Source organism: Moschus berezovskii, chromosome 9, assembly GCF_049115385.1.
Source record: "Moschus berezovskii isolate FMDL1 chromosome 9, NW_MosBer_1.0, whole genome shotgun sequence".
NCBI lineage: Eukaryota > Metazoa > Chordata > Mammalia > Artiodactyla > Moschidae > Moschus > Moschus berezovskii.
The window spans coordinates 67,537,038-67,558,397 of NC_142468.1; the positions used below are offsets into that span (position 1 = coordinate 67,537,038).

Genomic DNA, 21,360 nt, shown 5'->3' on the forward strand with positions numbered 1-21,360 from the left:
GGAGAATTCCATAGACAGAGGAGCCTGATGGGTTACAGTCCATGGGGGTCACAAGAGTCATGACTGAGCAACTAACACTTTCCTTTCCATTGCTAACACCAGCACCCTGGTTGAGGCCTTCAGCACCATATTCCTGGATATGGTGATGGCTTTCTAATCAATCGCCCTACTGCAGACTCTGCCCTCCACTCCCCAACCCATCAAAATAATCCTTCCATAGTATAGCTATGATCACGTCCCTACTCTGCTCAAAAACTTTCAATGACTCCTTGTGCTGTGCTTAGTTCTCTCCATTGTGTCCATCTCTTTGCAACCCCATGGACTGTAGCCCGCCGGGCTCCTCTGTCCATGGGGATTCTCCAGGCAAGAATACTAGATGAGTTGCCATGCCCTCCTCCAGGGGATCTTCCCAACCCAGGTATCAAACCAAGGTCTCCCACACTGCAGGTGGACTATTTACCATCTAAGACACCAGGGAAGCCCAAATATACTGTATGAGTGGGTACCCTATCCCTTCTCCAGAGGATCTTCCTAATCCAGGAATTGAACCGGGGTCTCCTGCATGGCAGGCAGATTCTTTACCAGGGAAGCCTTCAATGACTCCTTGTGTTGTGCTGTGCTTAGTTGCTCAGTCCTGTCCAACTCCTTGTGACCCCATGCACTGTAGCCCTACAGGCTTCTCTGGTATTCATGGGGATTCTCCAGGCAAGAACACTGGAGTGTGTTGCCATTCCCTCCTCCAGGGGATCTTCCCAACACAGGGATCGAACCCAGGTCTCCCACACTGCAGGCAGATTCTTTACCTTCTGAGCCAATGATTCCCTAAAGCCAACTAAACAAATTATAGTGTCTTAGCCTAGAATCTATCTGTCAATGGGCCCTATCATTCTAATTCTATTTCCTTCTACTCACCATATGAATCATGTGTATTTGTCAATCTGGATTACTCATTATTCTGGAAAGGAGCTCCAGGGCTTTAGTTTATATTCTTCTGCCTGGAATGCCCTTCCCTTCCATCCGCCACCCCACACTGAAACCCTACCCTTCCTTTAAGAACTGGCTCAAATATCACATCCCCTATGATTCTTTTTGTGTTCACCCTGGCCAGAAATGACTCCTCCCTCCTTGGTATTCTTAGAGCAGCACTTAATTTTCATCATTTACATGGCATGTGTTACTTAGTACCTGGTACAGAAGTTCTTTATGGATTTGTCTTCTCTCTCCTACTACTCCATAATCTCCTGGAAGGCAAAGACTGTGTCTCATACAACTCTATGCTTATAGCACCGGGCACAATGTTTAATAGAGTGTATTTGTTGAATCCATTTTTACCTTTTATTTATTTTGGCTGGCTGCACCAGGTGGCTTATGGGATATTAGTTTTCCAACCAACAACTGAACTCTTGCCCGTGGCAGCTGTAACCACTGAACCATCAGAGAATTCCCTGAATCCATTTTTGTACTTTAAAAATATTTGTGAATATTCTTTAGTTCATTTTACTTAGTAAATTCTTTAACCTCCTAGAGAATCCTCCATCTATCACAGTCAATCCTAGAAGTTGGAGCCGGAAGCAGGATTTTGGTACCTTTCCAGAAAGAGTAGGGAAGGACTAAATGGAATAATCCATGTGCCTTAAACGATTACAAACAAAACACGGTTATCCCTGACTTTAGTAAATACATGCATGGCATGGCTCTTCATAAATCTGACTTAAATTATAATTAACAAGTCCAAAAAAGATTTAATTTTTGCTTAGTAAAAGTAACAACTATTATTTAAAAAGAGCTTTACCTGTCCTTTTTAATCAGAAATGGATGTAGCTATGAGTAGTTATTCTGGATGTTAGAATTATGAATGGCTTGTTTTTTTCTTTATGTTTCTCTATATTATGTAAAAAAAAAAAATTTCAGAAAGCACATATATTTCAGAAAGTATAAAAAGTTATTTTGTTTACCAAAACTAACCAAGGAAATATTTTTAAAGATATCAGAAACAGATTATCTCAAATTCAAGAAGTTAATGATGAATTTGTGGAAAGATAATTTTATATCTTATTATTAATACTGAAAAAACCCAAAGTTTAATATACCAGATATATTTTCCAACATTTGTGCATTAAATGAGTATACAGATTTTTAAATGTAAACATTTTAGATTTAAGTATGAAATACACATGCTTAAATTGGAGAGACTTTTATCTTTATTGTTTTTTTCTACTTACAAAAATAACACAGACTCATTGTAAAAAAATTCCAACATTACAGAAATATAGAAATGTAGATAGTGAATGTCCACCATAATCTACTCTCCCTCCCTGAGGTAACCGATTTTAACAACAATTTGGTATTCATAGTCACACAATTTTTTCTATGCACATACTAACATACATGTTTTAACAAAATATAAATAATCATTAACATAAAAACTGTTGCACAGTTTGCTTTTTGTCACATAATAGGTTTTGTATACTCTCTCATGTCAGTATATATAGATTGACCTCATTTTTTTCAACAAGTACAAGGTATTTCATTTTATGGATGTACATCAATCCCCTATTGATGGTTACTTCAAAGATTTTACTACTGTGAATAATGCTCCCTAACAACAAAAAATTCAGTTATATATACTTTTGTGTGGTGTGAATGTTTGCATAGAATAAAATCCCAGAACTATAACTGCTAGATCAAGAGATGAATATGTAAATTCTCCTTCTAATGAATATTACCAAGCTGTCCTTTAAAAAAATGGTTAGGTCAGTTTCTGCTTTCACCGACAGTGGAAGGGTATGAGTGCACTTGTTTCCCCCCATGTTCAGATATATTTTCTTTAAGCAAAAATTACTTAAACAGGTTATTTCACTCTTGTCCCATATTAGAAACTCAAAACAATGGGTCATAAAATTAATGCCTTTTCACTCTGCCTTTAAATTCTTAGTCTGAAAGGAAGCTCTAAGACTAATTCATTTCCCAAATTATTTCCCAACATAAATGAATTAGCTCCCAAAGAAGAAAAAAGTTCTGTTTGTTTCTATAGATGCTATTGCTATTAAAAAGCATGCTTATTACTCCAGTGATCTTCAATCAGACACAGTAAATTAGGGCTCTCCCCACTCCCGGTTCACTAGTTTGATGTTTTTTCATTCCCAAAAAACATTCCATAGCCCTGAAATAAATTACACAGTAGTTAGGATCAAAAAGAATATTTGCTAAGCCATTCTTTTTGGTCCTTAGTTAAAGCATGGTTGGTACAAGTTAATATTGGCAAGGAAAAGGACACAACATAAAGGTGCAAGGGAGGATGATTCAATGTTGGAACAGAAGTTGAACCTGCAAAAAAGGATTTCTCACAAATGGAAACTTGAACAAATATCTTTTCAGCAAATCAGAAACAAATTCCTGGATATTCTAGAAATCTATGGATCCTGATAATACTAACAACCCCATAATAGCTGTAACCTTATTTAGCTTTTATAATGTGCTTTCATGTTCATTAAACCTCATTTAATCCTCACAACAGCCCTGGGAGGAAGCTGTAAGTATTCCAGTTTTACAAATGAGAGAGAAATCAGTGCCCTCAGAAGTGAGGAAGCTGTCCCACCAGCCCCCACTACGCTCTACCACCAATCCCCCCACACCCACACCCACTCCCAGCATGCAACTGGAAGTATGGTGGGCATCACTTGGGAGCCTGGTGGTACTACAGAGTCTTGGGGTGGGTCTGAATCTTAACCTGCATTTCAGCAAGGCCACTGGCCTCTTGCCCCCACCCATTAATTTGTCTATACCTTAACTCCTGGAAGCCCTATTCACTAGCCATTTCTGGGTTTGCTAGGAGGGAAAGTCCCTACCACAGTGGCATGGTGGCCTCAGAAGGGAGACCAAAGCAGCCTGGGGAAAGAAGGACGTCCTAAGGAGAAAGGCCATGTTTAGAAAAGTCAGCAGCAGGTTATTATGTCATATGAAAACCATCATGCTGTGCAAAGATACTGTATTTTTTCAGCTAGAAGCTGACCAATAGTGTCAGGGTCCCAGAGGCAAGCAAGCCCGCAGTCTGCCTGTTGCATGTTAAATCCTGACAAGCAGCTGCTTGCTTTTCTCCAGGCAGTAGTTGAGTGATGGCAAGAGTCAAGGTTTCTGAGCATGCTCCCAACGCCTCCTTCATGATCACAAAGTAACTTGGGGCTTCCTCTCCTCAGGATTAACTAGGCCAGCCGCAGGAAAGCATGCATTAAGATCCCATGCTTTTGCACCCCTGATGTTATCACTGTAGCCTACTTGAGGAAATAAATCAAGATAATACAAATTTCACATCAAGTGAGGCAAGGCACTTGCTCAAGGAACTTAGCAAACCTGGAGCCTGCCCAGCCAAACAGCATCAGGTGAGCAAATGATGTCATTTTTGCTCATTTTCAAGCTCACTGAACCCCAACTATCATCATCCAGGTCAGCCCCGACATAGGATATTCCAGACTCAGTTTCTTTCACAGAAAACAGGCATTTCAACCCAGTGACTCTCCACAACTTCAAAGACAAGGTCAGTTTGCATAGGGACAGCTACAAGGTAACAGAGGTGGAGCACTGAGGGAGAGATTTGGGGTAGGTAGTACTAGCAAGCCATCAGGAGTGTAAGCAACACGATCAACTGCCATCTAGGAACAAAACAGTGTAAAGCCTCATGATACCCCCCTACACACACACACACAAAACCAAGGCATCTGTTGGTCTCCACTTCACTCCCCCACCTCGCTCCAACCCCGAGAGAGAAGCAGCAACTGCTTGTGGCTTATGGTCATCTGGAACCACACAGCTGTTCCCTGTCATCTTGACATTCGTGGACCCACAGAACCCCACAAGCTGTACATTTTCTAAGGATACCACAGGATGAGAAGCTGGGATACAGTCCAGGAAATCTGGAGTTGGGAGTGGGAAGAGGAGCAAGGACATAGAGGGACAAGGGTTAATGAATGATGGTTCTAAACCAACAGTCTGCGAAGTTAATTAAACTAATTTTACAGGGAATGTTGGGGGAAAAGTACATTTTTTAAGGTACTGCTCTTTTCCAAGCTGATCACAGATGTGACACTTGGCTACAGCAATACTAGGCATATTTCTGTGCTCAGTGTTATATTTCGCACATGAAGATTCCCCGGGAGGAGTACAGGATAAAGATTAAGATCAGGCTTTGGAGTTAAGACAGCCAAGATTTGAATCGCAGCTCATTCATCTGCTGGATATAACCACCTCTCTTAGCATCAGCTTCCTCATTTACAAAACGGAGATAGTAACAGTACTTACAGTAGGGTGGAATGAAACTTAAATAATGTATGTATACACTTAGCACAGTACACAGCAAAAAGCTCAATAAAAGTTAGCCATTATTACCACTACAAATATTAGTATTTCCAGTATTATTATTGTAAGATAAAGACAGGAAGCACAGACAACAAAAGTTGGGAATGGGTGGTTCCAAAAAGCATACTACCTAGAAATGGGGAATGGCACAAATCTATAATGGATGGAAAAAGAAACTTGAAACGTAAAAGAACAGCTAGTCAAGATTAAGTCCTCGGGTACTTTAATTTTTAACAATAAAATCAGCTTATATATGACAAAAACCTCATCTCACCTTAATGACACCATTAGCATCACATCCCTTCAGAAAGTAGCAACACCTGGGCAGCATTCTGCTGCTTGACTTGGGTGGTGGTTACATGAGCAATCAGTTTATAATTGTGCACAATAAAAAAGGCTATATTATTATATTTCATAAACTTTTCAATGTCCGTTATATTTATTCCACAACTGTTTTAGCTTTTTAAGTGCAAGCACCTTTAATGGGTCAGCCAAGCTCACAGGGAAGCGGCCAGAAGCATCGCTAACGGAACAGAGACAGAGGAGAGGCACGACGGGAAGCCAGAAACTGTCGTGAGCTCCGCGCGACTGAGCAGCAATGCTCAGATCCAGAAGGGGCTGAGGAATGCCTTCTCAGGATTCCTCCAGAAGAGACTGTGACAAAGTGGAGGTGGGGGGAGAATAAAAACCGCCATGTGGTTTTACAAAGCATCGTTCCAAGATCTTCCAGTATATTTAAATCTCAAATGTGAATGTAGGGGCAGGGGAGGGAAACTCTGTTTAGCTCCATTCCAGGTTTAGGGGGAGAGATAAAGTGCATAAACTTAACAAATCTAAACTGAGAGGTTGTTTTATAGACTAGGGAAGCAATGCACAGAGCATCACAAACATTCTGTGATAAGATGAGTGAGGGCGGAATTCTCTCCTCAGAAGGCGAAGAGGAGATAACTGTAGTGTGCACTCCTTCTTCTGGACACATCCTTCAAAACCAGAGGAAAATGCTGTGGCCGACTGAGAAGCACTGTGGACTTGCTGATACAACTGTCAGGAGGAAGGAAACCAAGATCTGGAAAATCTGAACAACCAAAAATACCAACCATAAGGATATACACTGCCCAGTCTCTCTGTCACACTCACTTTATTTCTTGCCCTCCCCGTCCCTGCTTTTCTTTTTAAGAGGTAACAGAAACTGAAGTAAAATCTATGATGTGGATTTGATTCAGTAAACTTCCAAAGATGTGGGCAGCTCTCACTCCACATCTCTACTGAGAATTACTATAAAAGAAAGCTGATAGAAACCTGGCCCTGTCCTGCGTTAAACAACAGAGACCAGAGGAGAGGCTTAGCTGGCAGCAGTGGGAATGTGATGTATAATATAACAAATCCTACTGAAAACACTGTAGCTTTTTTTTCCTACCAACACAGCAGTCTGGACACGAAGGAAAAACCAGCAGATACCCTGAGAACAACAGGGGGACAGCCATGTTCCTAGAGAAGCTTAGTGTGAATAAACACAGTCCCAAATTTCAAACCCTGGACTGTTTTCCAAACAAAGGGGCAGTGATATCAGCCACAAGTCCAACTTGGGACTCAGGGGGTTGATAGAGAGGATACAGAGCTCAGGCTGAAGCCTCACTTCTATGAATGTTTTCTCATTAGTCAAGAAATGAAAACACACAGATAACAAGTAGAAGAGGGAGGGAAGTCAAGAGAAACACCAAGGGCCCCAAAGATATTAAAAATATAAGCAAGAAATAAGACAGTCATTCAACCTGATCCGACAGGGGAAACCTGTCCTAAATCACAAGCTGAGAGAGGGAAAAGAAATGTGGGAAGTAGCAGTGCTGTTAGACCCTGAAATGCAGGAGGCCAAGTAGATGAGGCGAGGCTCTGCAAGACAACTTAGAGCCCGAAGAGGCTGGGCTATTTCAGACGGCAAAGCAAGGGGTGCTCGACTGTGGAGAGAAGAATCCTGTCTCCCCAGTGAGACTGACTTTGAAGGCTGAGGGCAGCTGCAGGCACCGGAAGGAAAAGGAAATGGAGATCAAAGGAACATGACCAGGAGGACACCTCACTCTTTTCACTGTACACCAGCTGTTCTGAGGAGCTCACAGCACTTCGCAAGACTTAACTGAAGAATATACTGGAGGCAGAAAATGCAACAAGAACTTGCCCAAGTTCACTCACAAAAACAGGTGAGGGGCAGGGCTGCTGGCCACAGAGGCCTCTACTCTCGGTCATCTATTCTAGGCAGGGAACCCAGAGAGTGTGTATTAAACATGAAAAACTCTGGGTTGCTATGAGTCCCAAGGGGAGTGGGTAATGGAATGGTACCCAAAAAACCTGGCCAGGACTCAGGGATTATCATAGAGTTTCCTATTTCTGCCCCCAAGGGAAATTCCTGCCGATCTGTAGTAAGTCGCTGATCAGCTCCTTACAAATGACCCTACAACAGGGCACTTCTCTCAGATCTATCCCTGATACAGCAGTTTCAGAACAATCAGTCCAGAAGACACTGTGGAGATTTGTGAAGACACAAGGAGAAGCACAGAGTTACTGCGATAGCTTCATATATTCTCAAGAAGCCTCAATGAGGACTTGGGTATGAAGTCAACAGATGTCAGGGTCCTGGGTTCATAACCCAGCAGTGGGCAGCTGGTGGAACTTAATAGATACACAAATAACAAACTCTATCCCCCAAGGTTCTGATTCCATATAGACAGGATGGGGCATAAGAATGGGTACTTCTTAGAAGCTGCACAGGTATTCTTATGTCTTAAAGCTCTCCTGACCATTCCCCCAAGTTGAGCACCATCAAGCTAAATCCAGTGATCTATAAATGCTTTGAAAATGAATATGATCCCCCTCTACCAAATCAGCAGAGTATAGAGTCACAATACTAATATCTGGGTTCAAACACTAAGCAAAAGCTGAAATTAGATTACTGCCAGTTTTTTCTTCTCTATGAAACTCACCTACACAAACTTTTCTCATTGCCACATATTAAAAGGCTCAAAGCACCACCAATACAGTCAGGCAGGAGAAACACTGAGGAAAGAAATGGAGCCAGGGCCGGGGGCGGGGGCGGTGGGGGAAGAGAGTAAATTAGACTTATCAAAACTGAGAACCAGAAGAAAGGTGCAGTTACTTTGCCACCCATTGTTTTCAAAGGGATAATATATTAATATATAACTCAGGTTGGACTAATGGCTATTAATAAGGAAGATGATTTCAAAACCTCCTTTACTCACTTCTTCAAAATCTAACAGCCCTCCAGGACAGGCAATGCTTTTGTATCCCTAACTTAAATCTTGCTTGCTTGGCTCCAGTCCATTTCTGTCCTTTGTTAAAATGAAAAACAACTCAGCTCCTTCCACATAAAAATCTCTCAGAAAGTTTAAGAAAAGAGGGGGAGGGTTGGCCACCAAGAGCACATACATTTGCTTCTTAAGGAAAACCACAGTCGAACCCAAATGAGGGAAAGAAGTGAAAAATTGCACAGGATTTGAAATTGCAGGGTGTTTACAACTGATAACCTTGAGTTCCACTTCATCAAGACTCAGCAGATCTGGCATAAAACCTCAAATTGCTCTTCTCTAATTCTGTTACACTGCAGAGACTTCTTTCCTTCCCTTAGAGAAAGTTTAATAGAAATCCCAGCTCTCACCTACTCTCTCTAATAACTTAAATCCCCATCTCTGCTGGCTCTCACTTTGGCTTTTAACCATATTTTTAACTAGGTCTCTTCTGAATTAAAAAGCTTTTAATGAGCACTACTTTCTGGATATATGTACTTCTCCTTCTCTCTAATGCCCTTCACACCTAAATAGGATGTGTCTCTATTTCTTTTTTTAATTTCTTTTCAACATTTTATTATTTCTAATTTTGATTTCTAAAGAAGTCACAAATTCCTTCTGAACATCTGAACATTCGCTCTTCTTCTGGAATTTACCTTCACTATATTTGATATCTTTTAATTTTTCTCATCCATTTATTCATTTGGTATTTAGACCATTCCTTACACTGTACTAAGCCCGGTGATGTAAAGGAAATAAAGAACATGGCCCTGACCTTAAGAAATGAAGACATACATAGTCTGAGAAGGCCCTGTGGCTCCAGTAAATATAGAGTTGGATCTAAAAATAAGTGGAGAATTTGGTGAAAAGGCTAGTTTAGATAGAAGGAGCAGTTATGATTCAAAGCAACAGGCCATATGAGGTAAGAGCTGCATAAAGGCTCTCTGTCACTTGGTTCTTTGCCCCCAACCCCCACAAAATGCGTATGTCTTTTGGTCTTCAAACTTTGCTTCAGAGTTAGTTATCCATGAATCACAAGCTCTATGACTGTTACCACAGCTACCACATGAAGCCCTATACACCAGGTCTTATGCTGGTTACCACAAGGCAGGCTTTTAGAATCATCGCGGGTAGTCTTCAATAAAGAGTTCAGGGAGTCGGGCATCTGCAAGAGGCAAGGTCTGAGGCACACAAAGGCAGCTACTACTTTTGGGTGCTAAAGATATGCACCAGCACTCGAGTTCAGTCAGACTACTCAAGGGTCATTCAACTTCAGCTAAGTATTTCCTTCATTCACAGCTCTAGGACAAACAAAGCCATTTAAAGCAGTTTGAAGCACTGAATTCCTATGTGAAGCAGGGACGTTTAATGGTGATGCCAAAGATTCCAGTTTTCACTGTTTTCCTGGAGAGCTTCTCCTCTTGTCTCAGAACTCACAGTTCAAGCATCCCTTTCTCTGTGAAGGTTTTTTTCCTAATCCCCCTAAGCTGATTTAGGTTCCCGTCCCTGTACTGCCATAAACACCTTTATACATACTTCCAGGACAGCATTTGCCACATCATGTTGTAACTATTTGTTTACATGTCTGACTAGCCACAAGCTCTTTGATGGCAAGGATAATGTTTTATTCATTACTGATTCTACACATAATCGGCACTTAATAAACGTTTGTCGAATGTATTAATGATTAATGACATGGTAAATTTTAAAGAATGGTGACCATACCTTCTGGATTCCAGACCAAAATTACAATAAGTACTAATACTGAAGACTAAAATCCCACCATACATTTCTATTACCTGTATCGTTCTGGGTTAGAAAAAGAGGCCAAAGATACAAGAAGATGGCTCTAACAATGCTGGTCATTACCAAGTAACCAGCCAGGAATACGAGAGCCTCCAACACCACGAATGATCCAACACAACAAACAAGTGAACAGAGCCTAATCCAAGACAGTTGTCTATGTTTCAGGCTCGTTCTCCTGCCTTTGGAGATTATGAACAATGATCAGTGAGGGCCCCTGAAAAAGTCACTCTCTCCACAGCCATGGAACCTTGTGGCCAATTATGATTCCTGCTGAAAGAATATACAGCAAAGGTGGTCATTTGTGACCAAAGCCAAGTAAGCTTCCACTAAGGGACAGGGATCTGAGTTAAGTCTTCCCAGAACTCTGCCAAAGTGTACATTAGCATTCCAAGTCATTCCTCACTGGGTTTACTCATCTCTGAAGAGATGCAGGCAAGGCAATAAAATGCTGCTGTCTCAAATGCCTCTCTCTGTAGCAATCCTGCACCACACAAGGCCACTGTGTTTACAGGCTGCTAATACGACACAACATCAGAGAAGGAAATGGCAACCCACTCCAGCGTTCTTGCCTGGAGAATCCCAGGGACGGGAGAGCCTGGTGGGCTCTCCGTGACACGACTGAAGTGACTTAGCAGCAATACTACACAAAAGTCTAATCCGATCCTGTGGGAACAAGGCCCCACGTTTCCTCAGGGATTAAATAAATTTAGTCGGCTTTTGTATTCCCAAACCTGTCGGGCTCTATGAAGTTGAAGAAAGCATAAACACCACCACTCAGACAAGTGAGGGAGTGGAAGGGGATTTGGTTTCTGGAGAACTTCTGCAGCAGGGTGGGATACAGTGAATGAGATGAGCAATGTCCAGGGGCAAACCAGAAGTTGTTTGGCTGGCAGATACTTGGCCCCTTGAATGTTACCTTTTCTAAAAAGCCAAGAAACTCCAGTTAAATTAATGCAGGTCTCTTGAATAGACAAGTAAATTTGTTTTGACCCCAGGGAAGAGCATTTACCAAGCCAATTCCTCTGACTAGGTGTTTTAGCATATTTCTGCTACCACCGTCTTACATAAACCCAGCTGCGACACTTAACACTTGTGGTAGCTCAGCCCTTCACAGGATACGTGGTCCCACTACCTTCTTCCAAGAAGGAAAACTGAGTCATAGCATATCAACTGGCTTCCCCAAGCACAGACTTAGTTTGTAGTGAGGCCACAATTGAACCCTCATGTTGCCTTCCTCATGCTCTTCGCGGATGAATCTCAGCATGCTCACCCCTGCGGATCTTTTCCCTTTACTTTGTAACTAAATCATTGCTTTCGTGAGGGGCAGAGATGGTCCTTTAGAGCTACCATGAGCTTCTAGTTCTCCTCTTTCCCCAGAAAGAGTAAGGTAAAAGATGTGCATGGAGCAGAGAAGGGGCGGGGAGAGGAGGGACGGGAAGGGTTGGCTCCCAATACTAGGACTCACCTTGGAGCTGAGGTCCTCTCGCCGGTTTCCTGCCTTACTCCTGCGTAATTTGATGGACGGGGACCGCAGAAGGTTCTTGATCCGGCTGGTAATGGTTGACCCCTCCACAGCCATCATGATGAGGAGCCCCCGGGACAGCTCCTGGCCCAATCCTGGGACTTGCCTCAACAGTGGCAATGCTTTCCCACTCCACAGGCCCTTCCAGTATGCCCTCTCACTGACCTGAGATGGTAGAGGCCACCTTACCTTCTGCCCAGCCGTGCCTGCATCTCTTATCTCTAAGTAACTGCCCTCTCCCTTAGCCTCATTCCCACCTTCAAGCCCTGCGCGGTTTCTTAAAACGCCTTAAGGACAGACTCAGGGAAAGGGGGCGTTAAAAAGCCTGAGCTGCGAAGAAATGCCAGGCCCACACCTGCCAGAGGCGTTCAACTGAAAGGATAAGATGGGCCCTAGAAGGGCTAGTGGCTGGTCCGATTCCCGTTAATTCCCAACTGTTTTCATGGCAACAGCAGCGTCTAAAAGAGGAGGACACCGAGGCTGCCAAGGAGTCCCGCAGCGGTCGTGAGCACCTGCGCCGGGGGCCGCAGGGACACTCAGCCCGGTGGGGCTCGTCTTGGCCCTGCAACCCGTTCTGCCACGGGGCCTCCCTCCCCCACCCACGACCCTCCCGAGCTCGCTCTCAGGCCGCCACGGGAACCCTAGATCTTTCACTTTCCGCTCCCTCAGAAGCCCCTGCTACTCGCCAGCGCCCCCGCTCGGGCCCAGCCTCACCAGCCCCCGGGCGCGAGGGCCGCCCGGCTCGCGGCGCCCTCAGGCATCGCGCTCAGCGATTTCAGCTCCGCTGCGGCAGCGGCAGAAGCAGCTATGGTGGCACGAGCGGCTCAAAACGCGAACTACCGTCTGGGCTCAGCCACCGGCTGGGTAGGAGGAGCGGAGGCGAGGGGGCGCGGCCTCTACGCACGGGGGCGTTCCCAGAGTGGACGAGTACGGCTTACGGGGGCGGGGTCCAGGAAACGGCCTAGGAAGCCGAGGACTGCGCACTCAGGAACCACGGATTCCGCACAGTGCAGTCGCGACTACGGATCCTAGAGGGAGGTCGTCAGAACACGGCTTCAGAACTGAGAAAACCAAGCCTTTTATGGTATTATCAGGCCTGGTCCCCCCAGAGAAGCGCATTTCCCAGAACCCGAACAGGACGGTAACCACGCCCCCAGCGGCACTATGGTTGGCTTTTAATAGGTCCGAGGGACCGAGCTGAAACTAACTCCTAGCACAGAATTACAGAAGTGGGTACAGCCATAAAGTCTGCTCCTAAGCGCTGGGATTTAAAGTGGCTAGAGAAATTTCTGCTCGCCGCTTGCCGGGCGTGTTGACCTACATGGAAATGATTCTTCATGAGTAAGTCGATCCCTACGAAGTGTATTGAATTAGGCAACCTGATTGGCCGCGGTGAAAGAAGGCGGAAGGAGCGGATAGCCTAGGATAGAGCTTTAGGCGGGAAGGGGGCGGTCGGGTCAGCGTGCCGATGAGACATATTTGTTTCATGCTTTCTTTAGCCTCCAATGTTCCATCTCGTTCTCATCCAGTTAACCAGTTGCCCCAGACATTTTCCATGGTCCTGTCAAAACTCACTCACGAACCCTTTTCCCTGATACTGTTATTTTGGCGAGATCACTGCCAAGCTTGTTGACACCAGATTCAATAGTAAGAGTTTTTCTAGCTCACGGGTGGGGGAGAGAAGTTGGGGGGATGGCAGGCAAAGCGTGCACAGAAACACCTTTGCCTATTATTTAATACGTGTTTCAACCTAAGTTTGTTTTCTAGGTGCCTTTCTGCCTAGTGCTAGAGAAATTACCTTATAAAAAAGTTAACCTATTCCAACAGTTGGGCTCCAGAAAAAGAGTACACCGTCTCCCGTCTGATCCAGATCCTTGGGGGAACCCTGGGGGAGATGACATGTTAGCAAGAGGGAAAAATTAAACCTACTGCTGTGAGTGGCTCTTGTACTGCCAAGTGGCAGAACAGGTATATACTTGTGTGAGAACTGTAAAGCTAACAAGTTGACATAACATCACTTGGAAGACCAGCTGGCAATAGCTACCAGAGGCAAAGATCAGGGAAGTCATCTCTTGGAAAACCAACTGGCAATAGCTACCAGAGGCATGACCTTTCCTTCCTTTCAACTATGCATTGCAGAGGTAATGAAATATAAAATGGTATTTTCACGTTTTCAGATCTGGAGGAGGTTGTCAGGGTCATTAGCTGTAACTGTATGAAACAGGGGGCTGGTTCCTTTTACTCCTTGCTAATGGAGAAGGAAATGGCAACCCACTCCAGTGTTCTTGCCTGGAGAATCCCAGGGACGGGGGAGCCTGGTGGGCTTCTGTCTGTGGGGTTGCACAGAGTCAGACACGACTGAAGCAACTTAGCAGCAGCAGTTTGATTTTGCCTGCGAGGCGGCAGGCAGGGGGGCGTGGAGGATCAATGTAGCTCTGCTAATGAAGGGTGCCACCTGGTGTCCTTACTCGTGTGCTGCACTCCCTAGCAAATCTCACCTCCACCCATTAGAGCTGTCCCTAATTCTATCCGGATCATTTCTCACTTACCTAACCGCTCATGGCCAGGAAAGTCATCGATCACTTCCTATCCAAAGCTACTTGGTTTATCCTCTTCAGAAAAATGTTCCCCAAATTACTCCCATCTGAAGCTGAAGTTACAGAAACAATACAAGCTCCTGCTTTCATTGTCTAAGATGATCTGGCAAAAAACCAACTGAGAACAGTGTAATGAAGAGATTTAAGTCTAGAATCTGGATACTCCAGTCTAGGATCAACATCACGTATTTTTAATTCTTCACAATTGAAGAATTACTGTCTAGGATATGTACCATGTAGACTTTTAACTGCTGTGAGAAATAGGCTTGTAGGCTCGGAAAATAATCATCCCACGTCCAATGTGAATAGACTCATTATTCCCTTTTCTTCAAATAACTGCTATCCCACCCTCCAAAATGCAGCTGACCCTTACACATATATTTCATTGTTCATATGCTATTTCACGTTTTATTCACTTGTCTATGTCCTTAATATGTATACATGGTTGTCAGATTCTAAAATTCCACATGTCTAGGAAAGGTGTATACAATTGTCTGTTTTCACGATCATAATTAGATCAGATTTTTAAATTTACCCTAGGCTTAATATACAAATAGGTGCAATTATAAGATCCTGGAAAACTAACAGGCTAAACAGCTGCTCGTCAATTCAAATATTTATTGAGCACCTTTACATGCAAGGCACTGTGGAACAGCTGAGACCAATGTTTGCAGTTGGAAACAGGATGGATCTCAATGCTTCCAAGACTGCTTTCTTATTTAACAAAAATCTAATAGCATAGTTTACAATGACAGAATTCGGTAGAGTTTAGATTTGTCTCAAAATTTCAACTCATCCCACGGTTTAGCCTTCTCACCCTCCACACACTTCCATCCCTATTAATCAGCACTGAGCATATCTTTGTAGAGCAGTTCAGTCATATGCTACAATATGCTACAATTATGCCTCAGTTCAAAAGTTGTATATATCAAACTATTTCCCTCTAATTTAATTTTTAAAAAGCATTTTACTTTTTCTCCAAATGGCAGTAAGTCTACATACCTCAGCTTTAATTTTCCCTGCATCCAGCAATTCATGTTCATGGAAAATTTCATTAGAGATAATATAACATGAAGTACTGATGCCCTTACATTTTCTTAAAAATCAACAATTCTCTGCAATAAATCTATTCTGATTCTTGATTATCAATCATTCTCTACAAAAGTATCTGAAAATGTGCCTACTTTGTGCCTCTGTGCATTGTTGTTTTGTTTTAATCTGATAGTGAGGAATAAGGGTCATCATTTTTCAGACTATCTTCAAAGTGCGTTTACCTCTCAATTCACCTGATATCATTCCAATATCTCAACTAATATAATCAGGGGGGAAAAACTATCTATACTACTAAACCCTGCTCCAAATAATATATGGATTGTCTGCCTTTCTTCTGTGTTCAAAACGTTTTCAAACTTGTTGTAGAAAGGCCTGCTGTTAAGTATCTCATCATAACTCTGGGGAAAAAACATTACACACAGTAGTATGTATGAAGTTTATATAACTGGACTTGATTTGTTAGTGACCTTCAGTTCAGTTCAGTCGCTCAGTCGTGACCGACTCTTTGCGACCCCATGAATCACAACACGCCAGGCCTATTAAAGGACTTCTTTAATAAAATTTTTTTGTAAACTGTGACACTAGTTAACCTATAGCTTTCTTTAAGAACATCTACTGTCCTTAGCCACTAAGACTATGGGTAACAGGAATGTTACACCCTGCACACACTGGTACTAGGAGGCTAGCCATTCTTCACTGTAGAATGACTTTTTGAGACAAATACTTGCCATCAAGTTGTATGAAATTTCAAATTCTCCATGTAAAACATGCAAAGATTAGAATACCAAAAACCTCCCCCAAATGGCATGTCAGAAACTTTGAAAACAGTAAGGAAATTCCTATGATTAAACTCCTTCAGTGGAACCCCTCCCAGATGTCTGAGTATCAGAATTCTCTATTACAACTCAGCACAAACCTAGCAACACCAAGTCCTGCTTTAATTATTGTAACTGATTTATTTCAAGTTTATACATTCTCCCACTGACCAAACTTCTTCTGTTCTTAGGTTTCTAAAAAAATAGTCATTTTTCAAAAGCAGAAAAAGAAAGATATATATTTAATATATAAAAGAAAAAGCTAAATCTGACATAATTATATTCTTAAAAACATTCCATTTATTTACAGATGTATAAAAAGGCGAATTGTTGGTCTACTGAGATCATGCTTCTTATAGTTAGGGTGAGAGCTCACTATCCTCCCAATTCCTCAACTCCTCACTCAACTACATCTTTCATAATCATACATGAATTTTCATAGATCAGTTTTTCCTGGGGTAAAGTTTAAAGGGTTGGAGTTTTTGGAGATTTTTAGATTTCCATCAAGACTGCAGGATTGTTAAGACTGAGCCCTCCTCAAATTAGCCCTAACAACTCCCTAGTTCTAAGAGGTCTTGCAAACACCATTATGGCGTGGGGCAGGGGGGGTGTTTATAATGACATCTGCAGCCTTCCTTGAACACACTGGATCATCTCTCATTTCTATCTCTGGACATCTTCCATAAACAGTCAAATATCTTCCCATCAAGAAATGAATACTACCTATTTGTCTATTTTCTTCTAAAAAAGGGAACAGTGTTCAGAAGCAGAATGGTCCTTCTTTTCCTGAGGATTACTCGCTCACTTGCCTGCTCCTTGGCTGACCCTCAAAAGCTTTAAGAGCCCTGGAAAGTCAGGAGGGAACACGAGGACAAGACAAGCAAAGAAATAATGGGAAACTGCTATACCTGGATTAAACTACTAGCATCTCCAAGGACAGTTATTAGCAGGGAAGACAGGTGCTGGATTCCTTGGCTAAGGCATTGAATGAAATCTCCTGGGTAAAGAGAAGTGGGAGGGATAATGAGAAGCTGAGGGGCGCTCATCACCTACTTCAAGCTCCTTCAATAACCTTTAGAGGTGGGAAGGCTGGAGGCTGATGGAGGAGGTCAAGAAAGGCAAGTAGCATAAAAAAAACAACAAAGAATGTGTTCCCAGTGCAATTCGCAGAGGAAACTTTCCCACCCTTTTCAATCTGTTTATTACCAGAATTACTAGAAAGGGAACCAACCACGGAGGTAATAATTCACTGGCTAGGACCATTCCAAAGTTGGTTTCACAACCTAGTTCTGAAGATATGCTGAGTGGGATTTGGGGTAAAGAAGGCAGGGGATATAGAAGAAACAGCACTGCCTAGGCACAGCCCAGGCACTGGAAGTTCTTGTGTTATTGTTTCACAACACAAGCAAATCCTGTCAACGAAGACAGAACAGGGGTTACATTCCAAAATATAATTATTTAAGAAAGGCAAAATGCAGCAGCTAAATCCCAGTCTATACATTTTCAGAATAGTGATTCTTGCCCCCAGGAGTTTCCAAGAGACCCCTCAAGTGCACCATGATTATTTACAAACTAGATAGGAAACATCATTTCTATACTCAATACAAATCTCATCTTCTAGGTTGAAAACTTCAGCCTTTGAGAAATCTATGAAAACAACTATACAAAAATATAAATATCTTTATCTTTACAGGCTGTCAGACCTTCATACCCTGACAGCTAATGAGTGAAAAAGCTCTACAGATCACTGAATCCATGGTAGCAGATAATAAAAAATATATCTTGTGATTCAAATACTGCCTTATTTCCCTGGTGAAGAGTGCCTACTGTGACTTTTCTTTTCTTTACATCCTGTGCAGGTAACAGTGAATGAAACCTCCAAGCACCAGGAGGCTGGTTTGATTTGGGAAATACCCAGCCCCACAGTTTGTTTTTTTGGCCACTGTCTCTGGTATGGGGAGGGAATGCTTATCATTTTACATGTCTCTTGAGTAATGTGATTTGTGAAAGGGGAAGGGCTCCCTGTATGTCTACCTCCAAAAAATATATTCAAGGTAGAAATCCTTGGTACCATGAAATGGTCTTCTCAACACCCAAACACAGTAAGGGAGAACTAGTTAATTTTTGCATCTCAAAATGATTACCTTAGTAATAAAAGATTTTTTAAAAGCATTCCTACTTTACCAGAAGGCTTAGATTTATAATTCTGATTGAAAAGGTGAGGGAATGGAAGCTACTTGGGATATGAAAGAAGAGAAAATTTTGTTGAATGATACTAAGTCCTTCACTTTGGTATTCCATGGTACCCATCCTCTCTCCCCCTATTCTGAAACACCAACTAAAAGCTACCTCTTCTGGATCCCTTTGCACAAGTGCATCACATTCCTTGAACTTCAGACTTAAAACAACAGCTATCAACTAAGGTTCAGTCCATAGCAACTCCTAAGTCTCAAGCAGCTTTTACTCTGGGAGGGAAGAACTAGGAACCACTATGGACCTAGTCTTGTTACAAATTCCTTGGGTAAGAGGGGCACCTCGTGTTCAGTAATGGATCGCATCTTCTTGGAGAGGATGAGGAGACCCAGCACCACAAGTGAGGTAACACATTTTAACATGATCAGAATTTCATAGTAGTTAATTTCTTATACGGACGTCAGCACCCTACCCCCTTTCTCTATGACCATTCACCACATTTCAAAGTCAAGGATCACAGTTCCATGACACAAACAAACAGGTGCCTGCAGAGAAAGGAGGTTTCCCATCACAGCCTGGCTTCTGCCTGAGAACAACTAAGTTCATTTCCCTGCAGAACTTGGCGAGGCCCCAGTGTTGCCCAGTTTGGCCACAACAGGTGCCAATGTAGGCATCACCTTGCTCTCCCGGCATTCCTGATCATTCCCTGTTAAGTTCATTTTGTGTCCAACTGACCCAACTTTGGCAGCTACAGGTGCCAAACAAGGCATCACCTTGAGACTCTGACCATCTGTATCACTGGAAGGATTAGCTACTTTTAAACCTAGAGGTGCCAACTTTGGCATCGGCCTCCACAAAGTATCTGTGCTGTTGTTTTCTAGGCCACCCTTCATGTGTAGGATGGGTGGTGAGGACACACTTTCGGGCTCGGCAGGGATGCTAGAAGTATTCTTCCCTTCATCACCCGCTTTCCTGTGGGAAATGAGGGAATCCTTTATCTCAGAGTCAATGACAATCTTAAGCACATCTGGTTCAGAGGCTGGTTCTGCAAGTTGCTTTTCATTCTCAGAAAAGTCATCATCTTCCAAGTGCAAGAGGAGGGGGCTGACAGAGTCACTCTCCCCTTGCACATCAGGCAATTCCTTCAAACCAGTTCCCAAGTGGCCAACCTGGAAAGTTGCCCTGTTCCCAGGAGAAAGCTTACTGATAAAAGCCCGACGAGCATCCCCTGGGAACTCCGTATCCAGAGAGCTAGGCAGTTCAGCCAGGCTAACAGAGTCATCATTTAACTGCTGATTAAGAAAGGCAATCTCATTGAGCAGAGATGTCAGTGTCTCATCAGTATCATCCTCATCTTCCATACTAGTTAGCAGTTCACTGGGATCCAATGCTGCTTCCTCTATAGCTGATGCTACCTTTCTCAATTCCATTTCTATGCTTGAGTCTTTGAGATCTTTCATCTTTAATTTAGGAAATGGAGACTCCTTTGTCTTCAGTCTCTCCCGTCTTGATTCACTCTCTTTCCATTTATGCTGACTCCCTCTGGTGTCACCAGAAATCTTTTTGGGTAAGAATCCTTGTGCTTCTTGCATACTGGAAACATCAACTATTTGTGGAAAACCAGAATCTTTATGTGACAGATAAACCTGTGCTGTACCCAGTGCCATTCTGACATCTCTATGGTTGCCTCTGGAAGAGATTCTACCCAAATCTTCACAGGAGTTATCCTCACTCCTGACAGTGTTTTTCAGGTGGTCAGGTGGCTTGCCATCAGGAACTTCATGGGGGTATTTGCTGCCACTCATATCTACCAAACCTCCCTCTGTTGCCAATGATGTCACATTAACAATTCTTGGCATCATAAATAAGTCGTCATTTTCTAGGGAAGAAAAAAAAACAAACTCATTTATCTGTAGTGGTAAGCACTCTCTCCCATTCATTCCCAATAACCATCTCAAAGAAGTTAAATTTTCACCATCTACTTTTAGCAAGAAGATGAAAGGAAATACTAGATTTTCAAATTACAGAGTTAGCCTAACAAGAAAATAGGTAAAATTTAACCAAAAGACACTGATATTCCATCATTAATAAAAGTTCTATTTAAGTTTTTTATATAAATGCTCCCCAAGTGTATTTTTTTTATCCTGAGGCAGACACGCATCTTGATTCTGTTCACCCAATAACTGCTACTCTGACGGAAAGATGAAGCCCTAGAGTCAGCACTCTAGGAAGATGACTCCTCCAGACTGGGTTTAGCAGTATTAGTATTGGTAAAGATACCCTTTTACCTTAACAGAAATTTAGGTTTGTAAAACCTACATCATCAAAGTAAAAATTCCTTTTCAACTCCTCATCGCCAAAACAGAGGGTGCTCCAACTTTTTCAGGTTGGCAATGTAGAAGTGCACCATCTCTGAGTACAACACAAAACTGATACATATTTATCAACACCAAAAGCTAAAATAATGACTCCTCACATTCCTTTTACTTTCACATCTTTTAAGTTCTTTCCCTAATCAGAAATTGGGCTTCCCAGGTGGCACCAGGGGTGAAGAACCCTCCTGCCAATGCAGGAGGCATAAGAGAAAAGGATTTGATCCCTGGGTAGGAAAGATCTCCTGGAGGAGGGCATGGCAACCCACTTCAGTATTCTTGCCTGGAGAATCCCATGGACAGAGGAGCCTGGAGGGCTACAGTTCATAGGGTCACAAAGAGTTGGCCACAACT

The 21,360-nt window shown here is 42.8% G+C and overlaps 2 protein-coding genes across 16 annotated transcripts in view; both read right to left on the reverse strand.

Annotated features, from left to right (window-relative positions):
* MAPKBP1 (mitogen-activated protein kinase binding protein 1) overlaps positions 1 to 12,953 on the reverse strand; it is a 50,480-nt gene extending 37,527 nt beyond the window's left edge. For both annotated transcript variants that reach the window (XM_055435999.2, XM_055435997.2), the window contains exons 1-2: positions 12,691 to 12,953; positions 11,920 to 12,141 (exon numbers count right to left, since the gene is read on the reverse strand). In XM_055435999.2, the coding sequence (XP_055291974.2) occupies positions 11,920 to 12,036 (117 nt within the window). In that variant the 5' untranslated portion in view covers positions 12,037 to 12,141; positions 12,691 to 12,953. The remainder of the gene's footprint in view (positions 1 to 11,919; positions 12,142 to 12,690) is intronic.
* Positions 12,954 to 16,666: 3,713 nt separating this feature from the next.
* Positions 16,667 to 21,360, reverse strand: part of MGA (MAX dimerization protein MGA) — a 151,486-nt gene continuing 146,792 nt past the window's right edge. For all 14 annotated transcript variants that reach the window (XM_088839778.1, XM_088839777.1, XM_088839782.1 and 11 more), the window contains one exon: positions 16,667 to 20,513. In XM_088839778.1, the coding sequence (XP_088695904.1) occupies positions 19,237 to 20,513 (1,277 nt within the window). In that variant the 3' untranslated portion in view covers positions 16,667 to 19,236. The remainder of the gene's footprint in view (positions 20,514 to 21,360) is intronic.